At 44.8% G+C, this 16,427-nt stretch overlaps 1 protein-coding gene across 1 annotated transcript in view; it reads right to left on the bottom strand.

The window, feature by feature from the left end:
- The window catches only part of LOC141134373 (asialoglycoprotein receptor 1-like), a 49,877-nt gene extending 46,438 nt beyond the window's left edge, over positions 1 to 3,439 (bottom strand). Inside the window, exon 1 of the mRNA XM_073623941.1 lies at positions 3,406 to 3,439. Within this exon, the coding sequence (XP_073480042.1) occupies positions 3,406 to 3,439 (34 nt within the window). The remainder of the gene's footprint in view (positions 1 to 3,405) is intronic.
- Positions 3,440 to 16,427: the final 12,988 nt, after the last annotated feature.

Genomic DNA, 16,427 nt, shown 5'->3' with positions numbered 1-16,427 from the left:
TTGTGTGAGCACACTCCAGGGACTAAAAACCCCCCCCCCTCCTTATTTTTCTTTCTGTAATCTGTCCCAATTTCATGCCTTGTGTGCAGGCGTTTCTTTGGGGTTTTACACATATCCCTGGATTGTTCTCGCCCACCTTTACCTCCTCCCTCTGTGTGCCTCGATGACGTCCCCGTGCCCTCAGATGCCCGGGCTTTCTCTTTCCCTTCCAATTCCCCCTCATCCCCCCCTTTCTCTTCTTTTTCCCCCCCTCCCTTGCCTCTTTCCTCTCTTGTCTTTCTACCTTCTGGCCCATCTCTTTCCTTTTCTTTTTCTCTTCCCTTATTCCCTTTCAATCCCCTTTCTAGTTTCTCTATTGTCCCTGAGTCCCTGCTTCCCGATGTGGGGTTTGTGCACTTTATCCGGTACTTTTAGCCTCCTACCGGGGACACACTTAGCTGTATGGACACCCAAGGGCTTAGGGAATTCCCTCTGCCCGCCTCAGCCACGACGCATTGGAAATTTCTATTCTTCTCCAGGTATCACTCCGCTCTATGCGGCGTCTGACACCGCGTCCTGTCTGTGATGCTAATCACATCACCATGGACACCACCGCAATGCCCTCTGGATCTTGTAGGCCGGGATGGATTTGCGGTGGGCGCATGCGCCGTGGCTTCCTTCGTCCGCTCACACGTGCGGTGACGTCAGACGCCGCGCGTGTGTGGGGGGCATAAGAACGCCGGCATCCCAGGCCAGCATACTCGCCAGGGATGTTACAGGACACCGACGTACCAACCACCACTTGACTGGGTAGGTACTAGTATGGACCCTTAATGCTTGGGGTCTTAATAGACTTACTTCTTGTTCTTACTATCTTTTGCTTTCTGGTTTTTCTTATCTAGTGTTGTCACTGGCTGCAGGCTTTACTTAGCCCAGCATTTCGCTATATATCTACTCAATGGTAAGTGTGAACTTACCTTGCTTTTCGCTGGTGCAATCTACTTATGGATCAACTAAAGTGCATTTTGTGATTATACCTTCTCCCCCCCAGATAATCTTACAAGTGGCACATAAACTCTTCTCCTGTTTATGCAAATCATAGAGATACGTCTCCTGTTGTTGTTTAAAGTTTCTCTCTAAGCTGAAGGACTTATCGGTGTCCTGCCATTCACTTTAAAGAGCACTATTTTGTAAGTACATTAATTGGAGACTCTTTAGTCCCATACAATGAATTTTCTCCACCAACTATTGGAACTTATATGACTTCTTTAGAAAAATATGACATTATGATAAATGATCTTATTCTAAATAATTTATACCTCTTTAGATACATACTTGGCCAGGTCCTTTTTACTGCCCCTTGCAGCTACCTATTGTGATCTTGGCTGGAGGTTTAGTGCTGGAGGTGTGTGGGGCCCCCCCTGGTGACTTGCAGGTATCTCATTTCCATCTATAGAATGTCTGGTTGGGTGATTGTTTCGGGATGGGGACCTCTGGGCTGCCCGATGCTGTGTGGGGACTTTCTCTTGGTGCCCTTTGGGTGGTGGTGGAGGTCAGTCTATACTGTCAGCTCGCAAACATATATATATATATATATATATATATATATATATATATATATATATATTTAAATGATATTTTTTCTATTGTATCATTTATTCGATTACATCTACTGATTGTTATGTCATTTTCACAGAATTACTGTAGCGTTCTAGGTATTAACAACCTATCCCTGAAGAAGCCAATACTGGCGAAACATGTCGGATAATTAAAATACCTACCCTTCGCATTGGCCGTCACACCCATGAGGCCAAGCCCTGTGAAGTTCACTACAGATATGTTTTTAGCATTTATGCACACCTTGATTTTGTAATCTTTCTGTTTATATTTTTTATATATATGATATGTCTTAATAAAAATTATTTATTTAAAAAAATATACTGTGTTTTTCCTGGCACCGTCATAATCCCTACATTCCTCTCCTCTGACTTTATCAAAGTATATAGCATGATGCACAAGCAACAGAACCAAGTCCACTCAGATAGGCTAGTTGAAAAAAGGCCACTTAGTAAACGATCTTCTAGATGGTGGCTTTGCAATCTTCCTGCCAGTGATGACATGCAACTTCAACACTATGGGGGATGTGATGGGGTGCAATACAAAAGTGCCTCCACCCACAAAAATACTGCCGCTTACCAGCTCCTTAGATCTCTTGTTTAAGGAGATCATGCGTGCCTGTGGCTCTTAACCCCAGCCTCGGGTCTTTCAAAACTAAAGGGGCTCCTCAGACTCTCCGCGTAAGATGTCATCTCATGTGGCAGATGTATGTTCATTCACCATGAAAGGACATGAAGACTGTTGAGAGGCTGCCCACCCTGTGTTCAGTCCCAGAAGCAAACTGATAAATTCAGGCTCAGTCCGAGATTCTTTTTTTAATATATTTCAGATCTTTACGCTAGCAGTGAAAAATATTTTGTTAATTGCTGCACACCATAGTGCTCGTCTGTTTATGTCGGATTACTTTTTATCTGATGCCGAGTAGGTGTCTTAGGTTAGCCTGGATCCGACCACTTTAAGACACCTACTCGGCATCAGATAAAAAGTGGGCTTTTTTCAACTAGCCTATCTGAGTGGACTTGGTTCTGTTGCTTGTGCATCTTGCTATACACTTTATTTTTACATATTTTTTTGCACGTATCACTGGTGACAACATAAATGCTGATGTGACATCCTATTGCATGAACCTTTTATATATTTTCAATTTTATGATTTAAATTCTTTAATATTTTTCATTTCCATGATCACAAATCATTTCACAGCGCAGCTTCCTTTTTTATGATATTTGTAGTGTGCGTGTCTCACATTGTTAGTTGCAGCTTTTTTCACTTTATTTAAGGTTTAATCCCATACACGTGATTATTCTTGGGATAGCGCAGTAAAATATTTTTTTTTTGTTTTTACATAATTTACTGACAGAAACGAAGTTAAAAAGTTATTTTTCTTCAAAGTTTTTGGTCTTTTTTTTTTTTTTAGTAAAAAAAATTATAAACCCAGCAGTGATTAAATACCACCAAAAGAAAGCTCTATTTATGTGCAGAAAATAATACAAATTTAATTTGTGTACAGTGTTGTATGACCGCGCAATTGTCATTCAAAATGTGACAGCGCTGAAAGCTGAAAAATAGCCTTGGCAGGAAGGGGGTGTAAGTGACGGATTGGCAAGTGGTTAAACTCAATGGACTTTTCTTTTAACCTAACCAACTATTTACAGTAACTGATTGCATCAATAGGATTTTTTTTCTTTACTCTAATTAAACAGACTTAACAAAATTATTTTATGGCAATATTTAAGGATAAAATGACATGTTATTTTTGCATGATTTCCCCCCCCCTCAATATTAATCAAAGATCACATCTACCACCTACCTGTTTCCATCTCCAGTTTCTCAGCTCCTCTCATTGTACGATGCGGTCAAACCCGATTCCGTGTTCTGCACAATCTGCACCTTCAACATACGTTGTTTTTTTTTATAACCTTCTTAAAAGAAGGTGTTGCCCTTTTTTTTTTTCCATTTCATGAACTTTAAAAAACGCCAAAAATAAACAAAGGGGAAGTGTGTGAATTTCTGAAATATTCTGTATAATATTACTGCAGAAAAACATGTTCCGCTTCTGAACGTGATATGTTATCTCAGCGGGTTCTGGACTCTGATTGGTTTATAATAAATGATTGTGCATTACTCCTCATCAAAAATAACATTCAAGAAAAAGAGAGTGTTGCGTTGTCTCTTTGAATCATAAATATTTATAAAACACTAATATAATGAAAAAAATAATATGAGCCAAGTGAAAAATGGCATCCAATACGTGAATTAGGAGCTCACACACAGTGTGATGTAAATACGGTCCAATAAAAAATGGTGCCAGGGCTTCTTTCTTCCACCTAATCCACACACAAAGCCACTTACCATGTGTCCCATCAAATGCAGCCTGTGCCGCATCAAATGCAGTCTGTGTCTCATAAAATGCAGCCTGTGTCCCATCAAATGCAGCTTGTGTCCCATCAAATGCAGCCTGTGTCCCATCAAATGCAGCCTGTGTCCCATCAAATGCAGCCTGTGCCCCATCAAATGCAGCCTGTGCCCCATCAAATGCAGTCTGTGTCCCATCAAATGCAGCCTGTGCCCCATCAAATGCAGCCTGTGCCCCATCAAATGCAGCCTGTGCCCCATCAAATGCAGCCTGTGCCCCATCAAATGCAGCCTGTGTCCCATCAAATGCAGCCTGTGTCCCATCAAATGCATCCTGTGTCCCATCAAATGCAGCCTGTGTCCCATAAAATGCAGCCTGTGTCACATCAAACCCCCCCCCCCGTGGGAGCACAGCGGTACTTACCTTGCTGTGTTGTCCTCTCCTGCGGTGTCTCCTTCCACTGGCAGCGGCCAGGGGCGTAACTACCACCATAGCGACCCATGCGAGCGCTATGGGGCCCACAGCCGAGTGGGTTCCAGTGAGGATAAGAGCACCGCCGGCACAGTCTCCCAGCCAGGGGAAGAGAGAGGAAAGGAAGAGGCGAGCTGTCCGTATCAGCAGAGAGCTGAATTGCCCGATGTAAGAGCTTTCATTAGAACTTCCAGTGTTCCCGGGGCTCACGTCACATAGCTCCACCTTTTGGCCCGGTGCCTTTGATAGACAGAATGCCGATCCAATGTGGGACATGTGACGTCATCAAAGGCGTCGGGCCAAGAGGTGGGGCTATGTAAAAATGAGCCCCGGGAAGACGGCAAATTCAAATGAAAGCTATTACAGCGGGCAAACCCGCTCTCTGCTGATCTGGGTGGCTTGCCTCTTCCTCTGCATAGGTGGGGCTGTATGGGGCACAGGTAGGGATGAACTTTGAGTTCGAGTTGAACACATGTTCGACCCCCAACATTGGCTGTTCGCAAGTTCGCAGAATAGCGAACAATTTGGGGTGTTCGCGGCAAATTTGAATGCTGCGGAACACCCTTTAAAAGTCTATGGGAGAAATCAAAAGTGTTAATTTTAAAGGCTTATATACAAGTTATTGTCATAAAAAGTGTTTGGGGACCTGGGTCCTGCCTCAGGAGCAGTGATTTTAATAATGCTTAAAGTCAAACAATAAAAGTGTAATATCCCTTTAAATTTTGTAGCTGGAGGGTGTCTATAGTATGCCTGTAAAGGGGCGCATGTTTCCCGTGTTTAGAACAATCTGACAGCAAAATGACATTTCAAAGAAAGAAGGCATTTAAAACTACTCGCGGCTATTAATGAATTGCCGGACTAGAGAGCGTCCCCCCTCCTGAACCGTACCAGACCATATGCCCTCAACATTGGGAGGGTGCTTTGGGGTAGCCCCCCAAAACACCTTGTCCCCATGTTGATGTTGTGAGGGTCTGCGGGGGGGGCTTATCGGAATCTGAAAGCCCCCTTTAACATGGGGACCCCCAGATCCCGGCCCCCCTGTGTGAAATGGTAAGGGGGTACAAAAGTACCCCTACCATTTCACTAAAAAACTGTCAAAAATGTTAAAAATAACAAGAGACAGTTTTTGACAATTCCTTTATTTAAATGCTTCTTCTTTCTTCTTTCTTCTATCTTCCTTCATCTTCTTCTTCTTCTTCTTCTTCTGGTTCTTCTGGTTCTTCTTCCGGCGTTTTCGTCCAGCATCTCCTCCGCGGTGTCTTCTATCTTCTTCTCCTCGGGCCGCTCTGCACCCATGGCATGGGGGGAGGCTCCCGCTCCTCTCTTCCTCTTCTTCTCTTCTTCCTCTTCTTCTCTTCTTCCTCTTCTTCTCTTCTTCTCTTCTTCATCTTCTTTTCCGGGCCGCTCCGCATCCATGCTGGCATGGAGGGAGGCTCCCGCTGTGTGACGGCATCTCCTCTTCTGACGGTTCTTAAATAACGGGGGGCGGGGCCACCCGGTGACCCCGCCCCCCTCTGACGCACGGGACTTGATGGGACTTCCCTGTGGCATCCCCTGTGATGTCACAGGGAAGTCCGGTCAAGTCACCGTGCGTCAGAGGGGGCGGGGTCACCGGGTGGCCCCGCCCCCCGTTATTTTAGAACCGTCAGACGAGGAGACGACGTCACACAGCGGGAGCCTCCCTCCATGCCAGCATGGATGTGGAGCGGCCCGGAGAAGAAGATGAAGAAGAGAAGAAGAAAAGAAGATGAAGAAGAGAAGAAGATGAAGAAGAAGATGAAGAAGAGAAGAAGATGAAGAGAAGAGCGGGAGCCTCCCCCCATGCCAGAAGATAGAAGACGCTGCGGAGGAGATGCTGGACGAGAATGCCGGAGGAAGAACCAGAAGAGCCAGAAGAACCAGAACAAGAAGAAGAAGATGAAGGAAGATAGAAGAAAGAAGAAGCATTTAAATAAAGGAATTGTCAAAAACTGCCTCTTGTCATTTTTAACATTTTTGACAGTTTTTTAGTGAAATGGTAGAGGTAAGTACCCCCTTACCATTTCACACAGGGGGGGCCGGGATCTGGGGGTCCCCTTGTTAAAGGGGGCTTCCAGATTCCGATAAGCCCCCCGCCCGCAGACCCCCACAACCACCGGCCAGGGTTGTGGGGATGAGGCCCTTGTCCTCATCAACATGGGGACAAGGTGTTTTGGGGAGCTACCCCAAAGCACCCTCCCAATGTTGAGGGCATGTGGCCTGGTTTGGTTCAGGAGGGAGGGCGCTCTCTCGTCCCCCCCTCTTTTCCTGCGGCCTGCCAGGTTGCGTGCTCGGATAAGGGTCTGGTATGGATTGTTGGGGGGAACCCGCGCCGTTTTTTTTTTTTGGCGCGGGGTTACCCTTAAAATCCATATATGGAATTTAGGTGGACCCCCACGTCATTTTTTTTTTAACATTTTGGCCGGGGTTCCCCTTAATATCCATACCAGACCTGAAGGGCCTGGTATGGAATTTAGGGGGACCCCCACGTCATTTTTTTTTTTTAATTTTGGTTCGGGGTTCCCCTGTGGGGAATTCCCATGCCGTTTTTATCAATGAACTTCTATGTGTATTGTCGGACCGGCAATTCATTAATAGCTGCGAGTAGTTTTAAATGGCTTTTTTCCTTTGAAATGTCATTTTGCTGTCAGATTGTTCTAAACACGGGAAACATGTGCCCCTTTACAGGCATACTATAGACACCCCCGCAGGTACGAAATTTAAAGGGATATTACACTTTTATTGTTTGACTTTAAGCATTATTAAAATCACTGCTCCCGAAAAAACGTCCGTTTTTAAAACTTTTTTTTGCATTGATCCATGTCCCCTGGGGCAGGACCCAGGTCCCCAAACACTTTTTATGACAATAACTTGCATATAAGCCTTTAAAATTAGCACTTTTGATTATTCATGTTCGTGTCCCATAGACTTTAACGGTGTCCGCGTGTTCGAACAAACTTTTTTCCTGTTCGCATGTTCTGTTGTGAACTGAACAGGGGGGTGTTCGGCTCATCCCTAGGCACAGGCAGACCAGGCTGTATTGGGCACAGGTCACACTGCATTGGGCACAGGTCACGCTGTATGTGGCACAGGTCACGCTGCATTGACACTAGGGCAGCTGTGGGGGGGGCTGTTTGCAGGGGGGCCCCATATAACATTTTGCTATGGGGCCCTGCTATTTCTAGTTACGCCCCTGGCAGCGGCGATGTAGAAATCCTCTCTTCATACTTCCAGTTTTCTCTCTCTCAGGCACAATGGGAGAGAGAAAACAGGAAGTGACATTTAACTCAGATGTCAATCAAACCGCCCGGCCAAAGTAATAGATACTACTAGCGCCAGGCAGAAGCTGCTCGGCACTTCGGAAAGCACCGCAAGGCAGGACAAAAGCCTGCAAATGAAACGCTGCGTCTGCAATCTCATGATTGCAAAGAAAAATTACTGCCCTTGATCTGACCTTAGCAGTGATACCTCACATGCATGGTGCAATTGCTGTTTACATTTGACGCCAGACCGACGCTTACGTTCGCCTTTGTTTGCGCGAGAGCGGGGGGGACAGGGGTGCTTTTTTTTTTGCTTTTTTTTTTTGCTTTTTTATCTTATTTTTAAACTGTTCCTTTCATTTTTTTTTTTAATCATTTTAATTGTTATCTCAGGGAATGTAAATATCCCCTATGATAGCAATAGGTAGTGACAGGTACTCTTTTTTGAAAAAAATGGGTTCTATTAGACCCTAGATCTCTCCTCTGCCCTCAAAGCATCTGATCACACCAAGATCCGTGTGATAAAATGCTTTCCCAATTTCCCAATGGCGCTATTTACATCCGGCGAAATCTAAGTCATAAAATGCTCATAGCTTCCGGTGTCTTAGGCCATAGAGATGTTTGGAGCCACTCTGGTCTCTGATCAGCTCTATGGTCAGCTGGCTGAATCACCGGCTGCATTCTCAGGTTCCCTGTTGAGACAGGAGAGCCAGAGAAAAACATGGAAGACGGTGGGGGGACGGACATTCCCTCCCACTGCTTGTAAAAGCAGTCTAGAGGCTAATTAGCCACTAGGATTGCTTTTACATGAAAGCCGACCGCTGGCTAAAAAGAATGATACCAAGATGATACCTAAACCTGCAGGCATCATTCTGGTATAACCACTCAAAGTCCAGCAACATACCAGTACGTTGCTGGTCCTTGTTGGGCATATATTGTAATCTTGGGTATGTGGGTATGCCCACCATTAGAATACCTCCCTTCATCCACCCACTTCTAATGATGGGCATACATGCACCATTTATATATGCTGAAGCATGGGGGCATCTGCCCCAAAAGTTAGGAGCAAATCACTCCTCCGCCCCTGCTGCCCCCATACTTCAGCATATATCACCTCTGCTGGAGTCACGGCTTTATGTCGTGGGAGCAAACGCCGTTGCTGTCAAGATAAAGAAATCCGCTCTGTAGCTGAATGGCGTACCTGAAGACAAAAAAAATGGTTAACAATAAAACACAGTAAACGGTAAAGTATAAAAAATTACATACCTGAAAAGCAAACATGATAAAACATAATAACAATAAAACATTGCAGAATAGAATACAGTAAAAAAGAGCAGAACAATAGAGAGAATAGAGAGAGAGAGAACAATAAAACGACAACTATTTTTTTTTATTCTATATATTTTTTTGTGTTTTTTTTTTTTCTTACACTTTTTTTTGTAACTGTAACTTTTATAACTGTAACCGGTTCCAGGTTCGGGTCTCTCAAAATGCGATGGCATCTTGGGAGACCCTGCAAAAGTGTGCCTAGTCTGTGCAATGCTGTACCCTACGCTAATACTCCACTAGTGTATAGCAGCGTTCAAAACATTTACCAATACAAAGACCAGGATTGTCAGGACAGGAGGGACAATAATAGCGGGTGTCACGCCTATATCCGCGCTTGCTGCAGACATGACATCTTTTTTGGGGGGGGCTTCGCTGGGTAGGGGTACTCGGGAGGACATAAGAAAATGCCTCTCATGCAGCCGACTGCATTTGGTTCAACTTGTTCAATTAGTTCTGTTTTTACAAAATTTACTGACAGAAACAAAGTTAAAAAGTTATTTTTCTTCAAAGTTTTTGGTCTTTTTTCTTTTTTTTTAGTAAAAAAAATTATAAACCCAGCAGTGATTAAATACCACCAAAAGAAATCTCTATTTGTGTGCAGAAAATAATACAAATTTAATTTGTGTACAGTGTTGTATGACCGCGTAATTGTCATTCAAAATGTGACAGCGCTGAAAGCTGAAAAATAGCCTGGGCAGGAAGGGGGTGTAAGTGACGGATTGGCAAGTGGTTAAACTCAATGGACTTTTCTTTTAACCTAACTAACTATTTACAGTAACTGATGGCATCAATAGGATTTTTTTTTCTTTACTCTAATTAAACAGACTTAACAAAATTATTTTATGGCAATATTTAAGGATAAAATGACATGTTATTTTTGCATGATCTCCCCCCCCCCCCCCCCAATATTAATCAATGATCACATCTACCACCTACCTGTTTCCATCTCCAGTTTCTCAGCTCCTCTCATTGTACGATGCGGTCAAACCCTATTCCATGCTCTACACAATCTGCGCCTTCAACATACGTTGTTTTTTTTATAACCTTCGTAGCCTCCCTGGCGGTTTTCCCTAGTGTGGCTCGGGGTTAAAATTCAGGACCATTAGCGGTAACCCCGAGCCACACTCGGGATTGCATCGCAGGATCCTGGTGCCTCCTTACTTACCTTGTCCCTGGGATCCTGCGATGTCCCCCGCAGTGTCCGCGGGCTGTGTCCTGTTCCGAAGCCTCTCTGTGCCAGGCTCCGTTCCCTGCGAGCGTCGCAACGCACAGGGGCGGAGCCTGGTGGCAAATTCAAAAAAATTTAAAAAGCATAACACATACAGTTCTGTAATCTTACAGATTACAGTACTGTATGAAATCATTTCACATCCCATTTGTCCCCAGTGCTCTGGCCCATGCCCTGCATGCAGTTTTATATTGCATATACTGTTCTTTCTGCCTGGAAACTGGAGATTGTCCATAGCAACCAAAAAGTGTCCCTTTACGTCAAAAATGGCTTTAGACCAGCTAGAAAACAGCGATAGTAAATTAGAACACTTGCAGAATTGAGCGATAGTGAATCGTGTGGAAATTTATTTTATTACTATTTATTTTTATGTTTTTTAATTATTATTTTTTTTTATTATATTATAATTTATGTTTTTGTGTTTCAAACTTTATCATACCCGGGATATCTACTAGACTCTTGTTTGGACAGATTTAAGTGTGTTATTGTTAAGAATTACATGCCTACAATATAAAACGCCAAATTTCCATGCAAAATAATTGTACCGCTTTCAGCACCTAAAATCAGAAAGAATCATACCGCCAGGGAGATTAAAAGAAGGTGTTGCCCTTCTTTTTTTTTTTTTCCATTTCGCGAACTTTAAAAAACGCCAAAAATAAACAAAGGGGAAGTGTGTGAATTTCTGCAATATTCTGTATAATATTACTGCAGAAAAACATGTTCCGCTTCTGAACGTGATATGTTATCTCAGCGGGTTCTGGACTCTGATTGGTTTATAATAAATGATTGTGCATTACTCCTCATCAAAAATAACGTTCAAGAAAAAGAGAGTGTTGCGTTGTCTCTTTGAATCATAAATATTTATAAAACACTAATATAATGAAAAAAATAATATGAGCCAAGTGAAAAATGGCATCCAATACGTGAATTAGGAGCTCACACACAGTGTGATGTAAATACCGTCCAACAAAAAATGGCGCCAGGGCTTCTTTCTTCCACCTAATCCACACACAAAGCCACTTACCACGTGTCCCATCAAATGCAGCCTGTGCCCCATCAAATTCAGTCTGTGTCTCATAAAATGCAGCCTGTGCCCCATCAAATGCAGCCTGTGTCCCATCAAATGCAGCCTGTGCCCCATCAAATGCAGCCTGTGCCCCATCAAATGCAGCCTGTGTCCCATCAAATGCAGCCTGTGTCTCATAAAATGCAGCCTGTGTCCCATCAAATGCAGCCTGTGTCCCATCAAATGCAGCCTGTGCCCCATCAAATGCAGCCTGTGCCCCATCAAATGCAGCCTGTGCCCCATCAAATGCAGCCTATGTCCCATCAAATGCAGCCTGTGTCCCATCAAATGCAGCCTGTGTCCCATCAAAATCCCCCCCCGTGGGAGCACAGCGGTACTTACCTTGCTGTGTTGTCCTCTCCTGCAGTGTCTACTTCCACTGGCAGCGGCCAGGGGCATAACTACCACCATAGCGACCCATGGGAGCGCTATGGGGCTCGCAGCCGAGTGGGTCCCAGTAAGGATAAGAGCACCGCTGGCACAGTCTCCCAGCCAGGGGAAGAGAGAGGAAAGGAAGAGGCGAGCTGTCCGTATCAGCAGAGAGCTGAATTGCCCGATGTAAGAGCTTTCATTAGAACTTCTAGTGTTCCCGGGGCTCACGTCACATAGCTCCACCTTTTGGCCCGATGCCTTTGATAGACAGAACGCCGATCCAATGCGGGACATGTGACGTCATCAAAGACGTCGGGCCAAGAGGTGGGGCTATGTAAAAATGAGCCCCGGGAAGACGGCAAATTCAAATGAAAGCTATTACAGCGGGCAATCCCGCTCTCTGCTGATCTGGGTGGCTTGCCTCTTCCTCTGCATAGGTGGGGCTGTATGGGGCACAGGTAGGGATGAGCTTCGAGTTCGAGTCGAACACATGTTCGACCCCCAACATTGGCTGTTCGCAAGTTCGCCGAATAGCGAACAATTTGGGGTGTTCGCGGCAAATTCGATGCTGCGGAACACCCTTTAAAAGTCTATGGGAGAAATCAAAAGTGCTAATTTTAAAGGCTTATATGCAAGTTATTGTCATAAAAAGTGTTTGGGGACCTGGGTCCTGCCCCAGGGGACATGGATCAATGCAAAAAAAAGTTTTAAAAAGGGCCATTTTTTCAGGAGCAGTGATTTTAATAATGCTTAAAGTCAAACAATAAAAGTGTAATATCCCTTTCAATTTCGTAGCTGGGGGGTGTCTATAGTATGCCTGTAAAGGGGTGCATGTTTCCCGTGTTTAGAACAATCTGACAGCAAAATGACATTTCAAAGGAAAAAAGCCATTTAAAACTACTCGCAGCTATTAATGAATTGCCGGTCTGACAATACACATAGAAGTTCATTGATAAAAACGGCATGGGAATTCCCCACAGGGGAACCCCCGAACCAAAATTTAAAAAAAAAAATGACGTGGGGGTCCCCCTACATTCCATACCAAGCCGCTGTGTGACAGCGTCTCCTCTTCTGACGTTCTTAGATAACGGGGGCAGGGCCACCCGGTGACCCCGCCCCCTCTGATGCATGGGACATGACGGGACTTCCCTGTGGCATTCCCTGTGACGTCACAGGGAAGTCCCATCAAGTCACCGTGCGTCACAGGGAGGCGGGGTCACCGGGTGCCCCCCCCCGTTATTTAAGAACCGTCAGACGAGGAGACGACGTCACACAGCGGGAGCCTCCCTCCATGCCAGCATGGATGCAGAGCGGCCCGGAGAAGAAGATGAAGAAGAGAAGAAGAAAAGAAGATGAAGAAGAGAAGAAGATGCAGAAGAAGATGAAGAAGCGAAGAAGATGAAGAGAAGAGCGGGAGCCTCCCCCCATGCCATGGGTGCGGAGCGGCCCGAGGAGAAGAAGATAGAAGACGCTGCGGAGGAGATGCTGGACGAGAATGCCGGAGGAAGAACCAGAAGAGCCAGAAGAACCAGAACAAGAAGAAGAAGATGAAGGAAGATAGAAGAAAGAAGAAAGAAGAAGCATTTAAATAAAGGAATTGTCAAAAACTGTCTCTTGTCACTTTTAACATTTTTGACAGTCTTTTAGTGAAATGGTAGGGGTACTTTTGTACCCCCTTACCATTTCACACAGGGGGGCCGGGATCTGGGGGTCCCCTTGTAAAAGGGGGCTTCCAGATTCCGATAAGCCTCCCGCCCGCAGACCCCCACAACCACCGGCCAGGGTTGTGGGGATGAGGCCCTTGTCATCATCAACATGGGGACAAGGTGTTTTGGGGGGCTACCCCAAAGCACCCTCCCAATGTTGAGGGCATGTGGCCTGGTATGGTTCAGGAGGGGGGGACGCTCTCTCGTCCCCCCCCTCTTTTCCTGCGGCCTGCCAGGTTGCGTGCTCAGATAAGGGTCTGGTATGGATTTTTGGGGGGACCCCGCGCCGTTTTTTTTTTTATTTTGGTGCGGGGTTCCCCTTAAAATTCATACCAGACCCTCAGGTCTGGTATGGAATTTAGGGGGACCCCCACGTAATTTTTTTTTAAATTTTGGCCGGGGTTCCCCTTAATATCCATACCAGACCTGAAGGGCCTGGTATGGAATTTAGGGGGATCCCCACGTCATTTTTTTTTTTAAATTTTGGTTCGGGGTTCCCCTGTGGGGAATTCCCATGCCGTTTTTATCAATGAACTTCTATGTGTATTGTCGGACCGGCAATGCAATAGCCGCGAGTAGTTTTAAATGACTTTTTTCCTTTGAAATGTCATTTGCTGTCAGACTGTTCTAAACACAGGAAGCATGCGCCCCTTTACAGGCATACTATAGACACCCCCCAGGTACGAAATTTAAAGGGATATTACAATTTTATTGTTTGACTTTAAGCATTATTAAAATCACTGCTGCTGAAAAAACAGACGCTTTTAAAACTTTTTTTTGCATTGATCCATGTCCCCTGGGGCAGGACCCAGGTCCCCAAACACTTTTTATGACAATAACTTGCATATAAGCCTTTAAAATTAGCACTTTTGATTATTCATGTTCGTGTCCCATAGACTTTAACGGTGTTCGCGTGTTCGAACTAACTTTTTTCCTGTTCGCATGTTCTGTTGCGAACCGAACAGGGGGGTGTTCGGCTCATCCCTATGCACAGGCAGACCAGGCTGTATTGGGCACAGGTCACACTGCATTAGGCACAGGTCACGCTGTATGTGGCACAGGTCACGCTGCATTGACACTAGGGCAGCTGTGGGGGGGCTGTTTGCAGGGGGGCCCCATACAACATTTTGCTATGGGGCTCTGCTATTTCTAGTTACGCCCCTGGCAGCGGCGATGTAGAAATCCTCTCTTCATACTTCCAGTTTTCTCTCTCTCAGGAAAAATGGGAGAGAGAAAACAGGAAGTGACATTTAACTCAGATGTCAATCAAACCGCCCGGCCGTAGTAATAGATACTACTAGCGCCAGGCAGAAGCTGCTCAGCACTTGGGAAAGCGGCGCAAGGCGGGACAAAAGTCTGCAAATGAAACGCCGTGTCTGCAATCTCATGATTGCAAGGAAAAATTACTGCCCTTGATCTGACCTTCGCAGTGATACCTCACATGCATGGTGCAATTGCTGTTTACATTTGACGCCAGACTGACGCTTGCGTTCGCCTTTGCGCGAGAGCGGGGGGGACAGTGGTGCTTTTTTTTTTTTCTTTATTATTTTTTTGCTTTTTTATCTTATTTTTAAACTGTTCCTTTAATTTTTTTTTAATCATTTTTATTGTTATCTCAGGGAATGTAAATATCCCCTATGATAGCAATAGGTAGTGGCAGGTACTCTTTTTTGAAAAAAATGGGTTCTATTAGACCCTAGATCTCTCCTCTGCCCTCAAAGCATCTGATCACACCAAGATCCGTGTGATAAAATGCTTTCCCAATTTCCCAATGGCTCTGTATATATCCGGCGAAATCTATGTCATAAAATGCTCGTAGCTTCTGGTTTCTTAGGCCATAGGGATGATTGGAGCCACTCTGGTCTCTGATCAGCTCTATGGTCAGCTGGCTGAACCACCGGCTGCATTCTCAGGTTCCCTGTTGAGACAGGAGAGCCAGAGAAAAACATGGAAGACGGTGGGGGGACGGACATTCCCTCCCACTGCTTGTAAAAGCAGTCTAGAGGCTAATTAGCCACTAGGATTGCTTTTACATGAAAGCCGACCGCTGGCTGAAAAGAATGATACCAAGATGATACCTAAACCTTCAGGCATCATTCTGGTATAACCACTCATAGTCCAGCAACATACCAGTACGTTGCTGGTCCTTGTTGGGCATATATTGTAATCTTGGGTATGTGGGTATGCCCACCATTATAATACCTCCCTTCATCCACCCACTTCTAATGATGGACATACATGCACTATTTATATATGCTGAAGCATGGGGGCATCTGCCCCAAAAGTTAGGAGCAAATCACTCTTCCGCCCCTGCTGCCCCCATACTTCAGCATATATCACCCCCGCTGGAGTCACGGCTTTATATCATGGGAGCAAACGTCTTTGCTGTCAAGATAAAGAAATCCGCTCTGCAGCTGAATGTCATACCTGAAGACAAAAAAAAATGGTTAACAATAAAACACATTAAATAGTAAAGTATAAAAAATTACATACCTGAAAAGCAAACATGATAAAACATAATAACAATAAAACATTGCAGAATAGAATACAGTAAAAAAGAGCAGAACAATAGAGAGAGAATAGAGAGAGAGAGAACAATAAAACGACAACTATTTTTTAAAATTTTATATATTTTTTTGTGTTTTTTTTTTTTTCTTACACTTTTTGTAACTGTAACTTTTATAACTGTAACCGGTTCCAGGTTCGGGTCTCTCAAAATGCGATGGCATCTTGGGAGACCCTGCGAAAGTGTGCCTAGTCTGTGCAATGCTGTACCCTACGCTAATACTCCACTAGTGTATGGTAGCGTTCAAAACATTCACCAATACAAAGACCAGGATTGTCAGGACAGGAGGGACAATAATAGCGGGTGTCACGCCTATATCCGCGCTTGCTGCAGACATGACATCTTTTGGGGAGGGGGGCTTCGCTGGGTAGGGGTACTCGGGAGGACATAAAGAAAATGTCTCTCATGCAGCTGACTGCATTTGGTTGGGGATGTGAATGGGGGAAGTCCGGGTGCTGCA

This window comes from Aquarana catesbeiana, linkage group LG03 (genome assembly GCF_042186555.1).
Source record: "Aquarana catesbeiana isolate 2022-GZ linkage group LG03, ASM4218655v1, whole genome shotgun sequence".
NCBI classification, from domain to species: Eukaryota; Metazoa; Chordata; class Amphibia; order Anura; family Ranidae; genus Aquarana; species Aquarana catesbeiana.
This window is presented reverse-complemented; position numbering and strand designations above follow the sequence as displayed.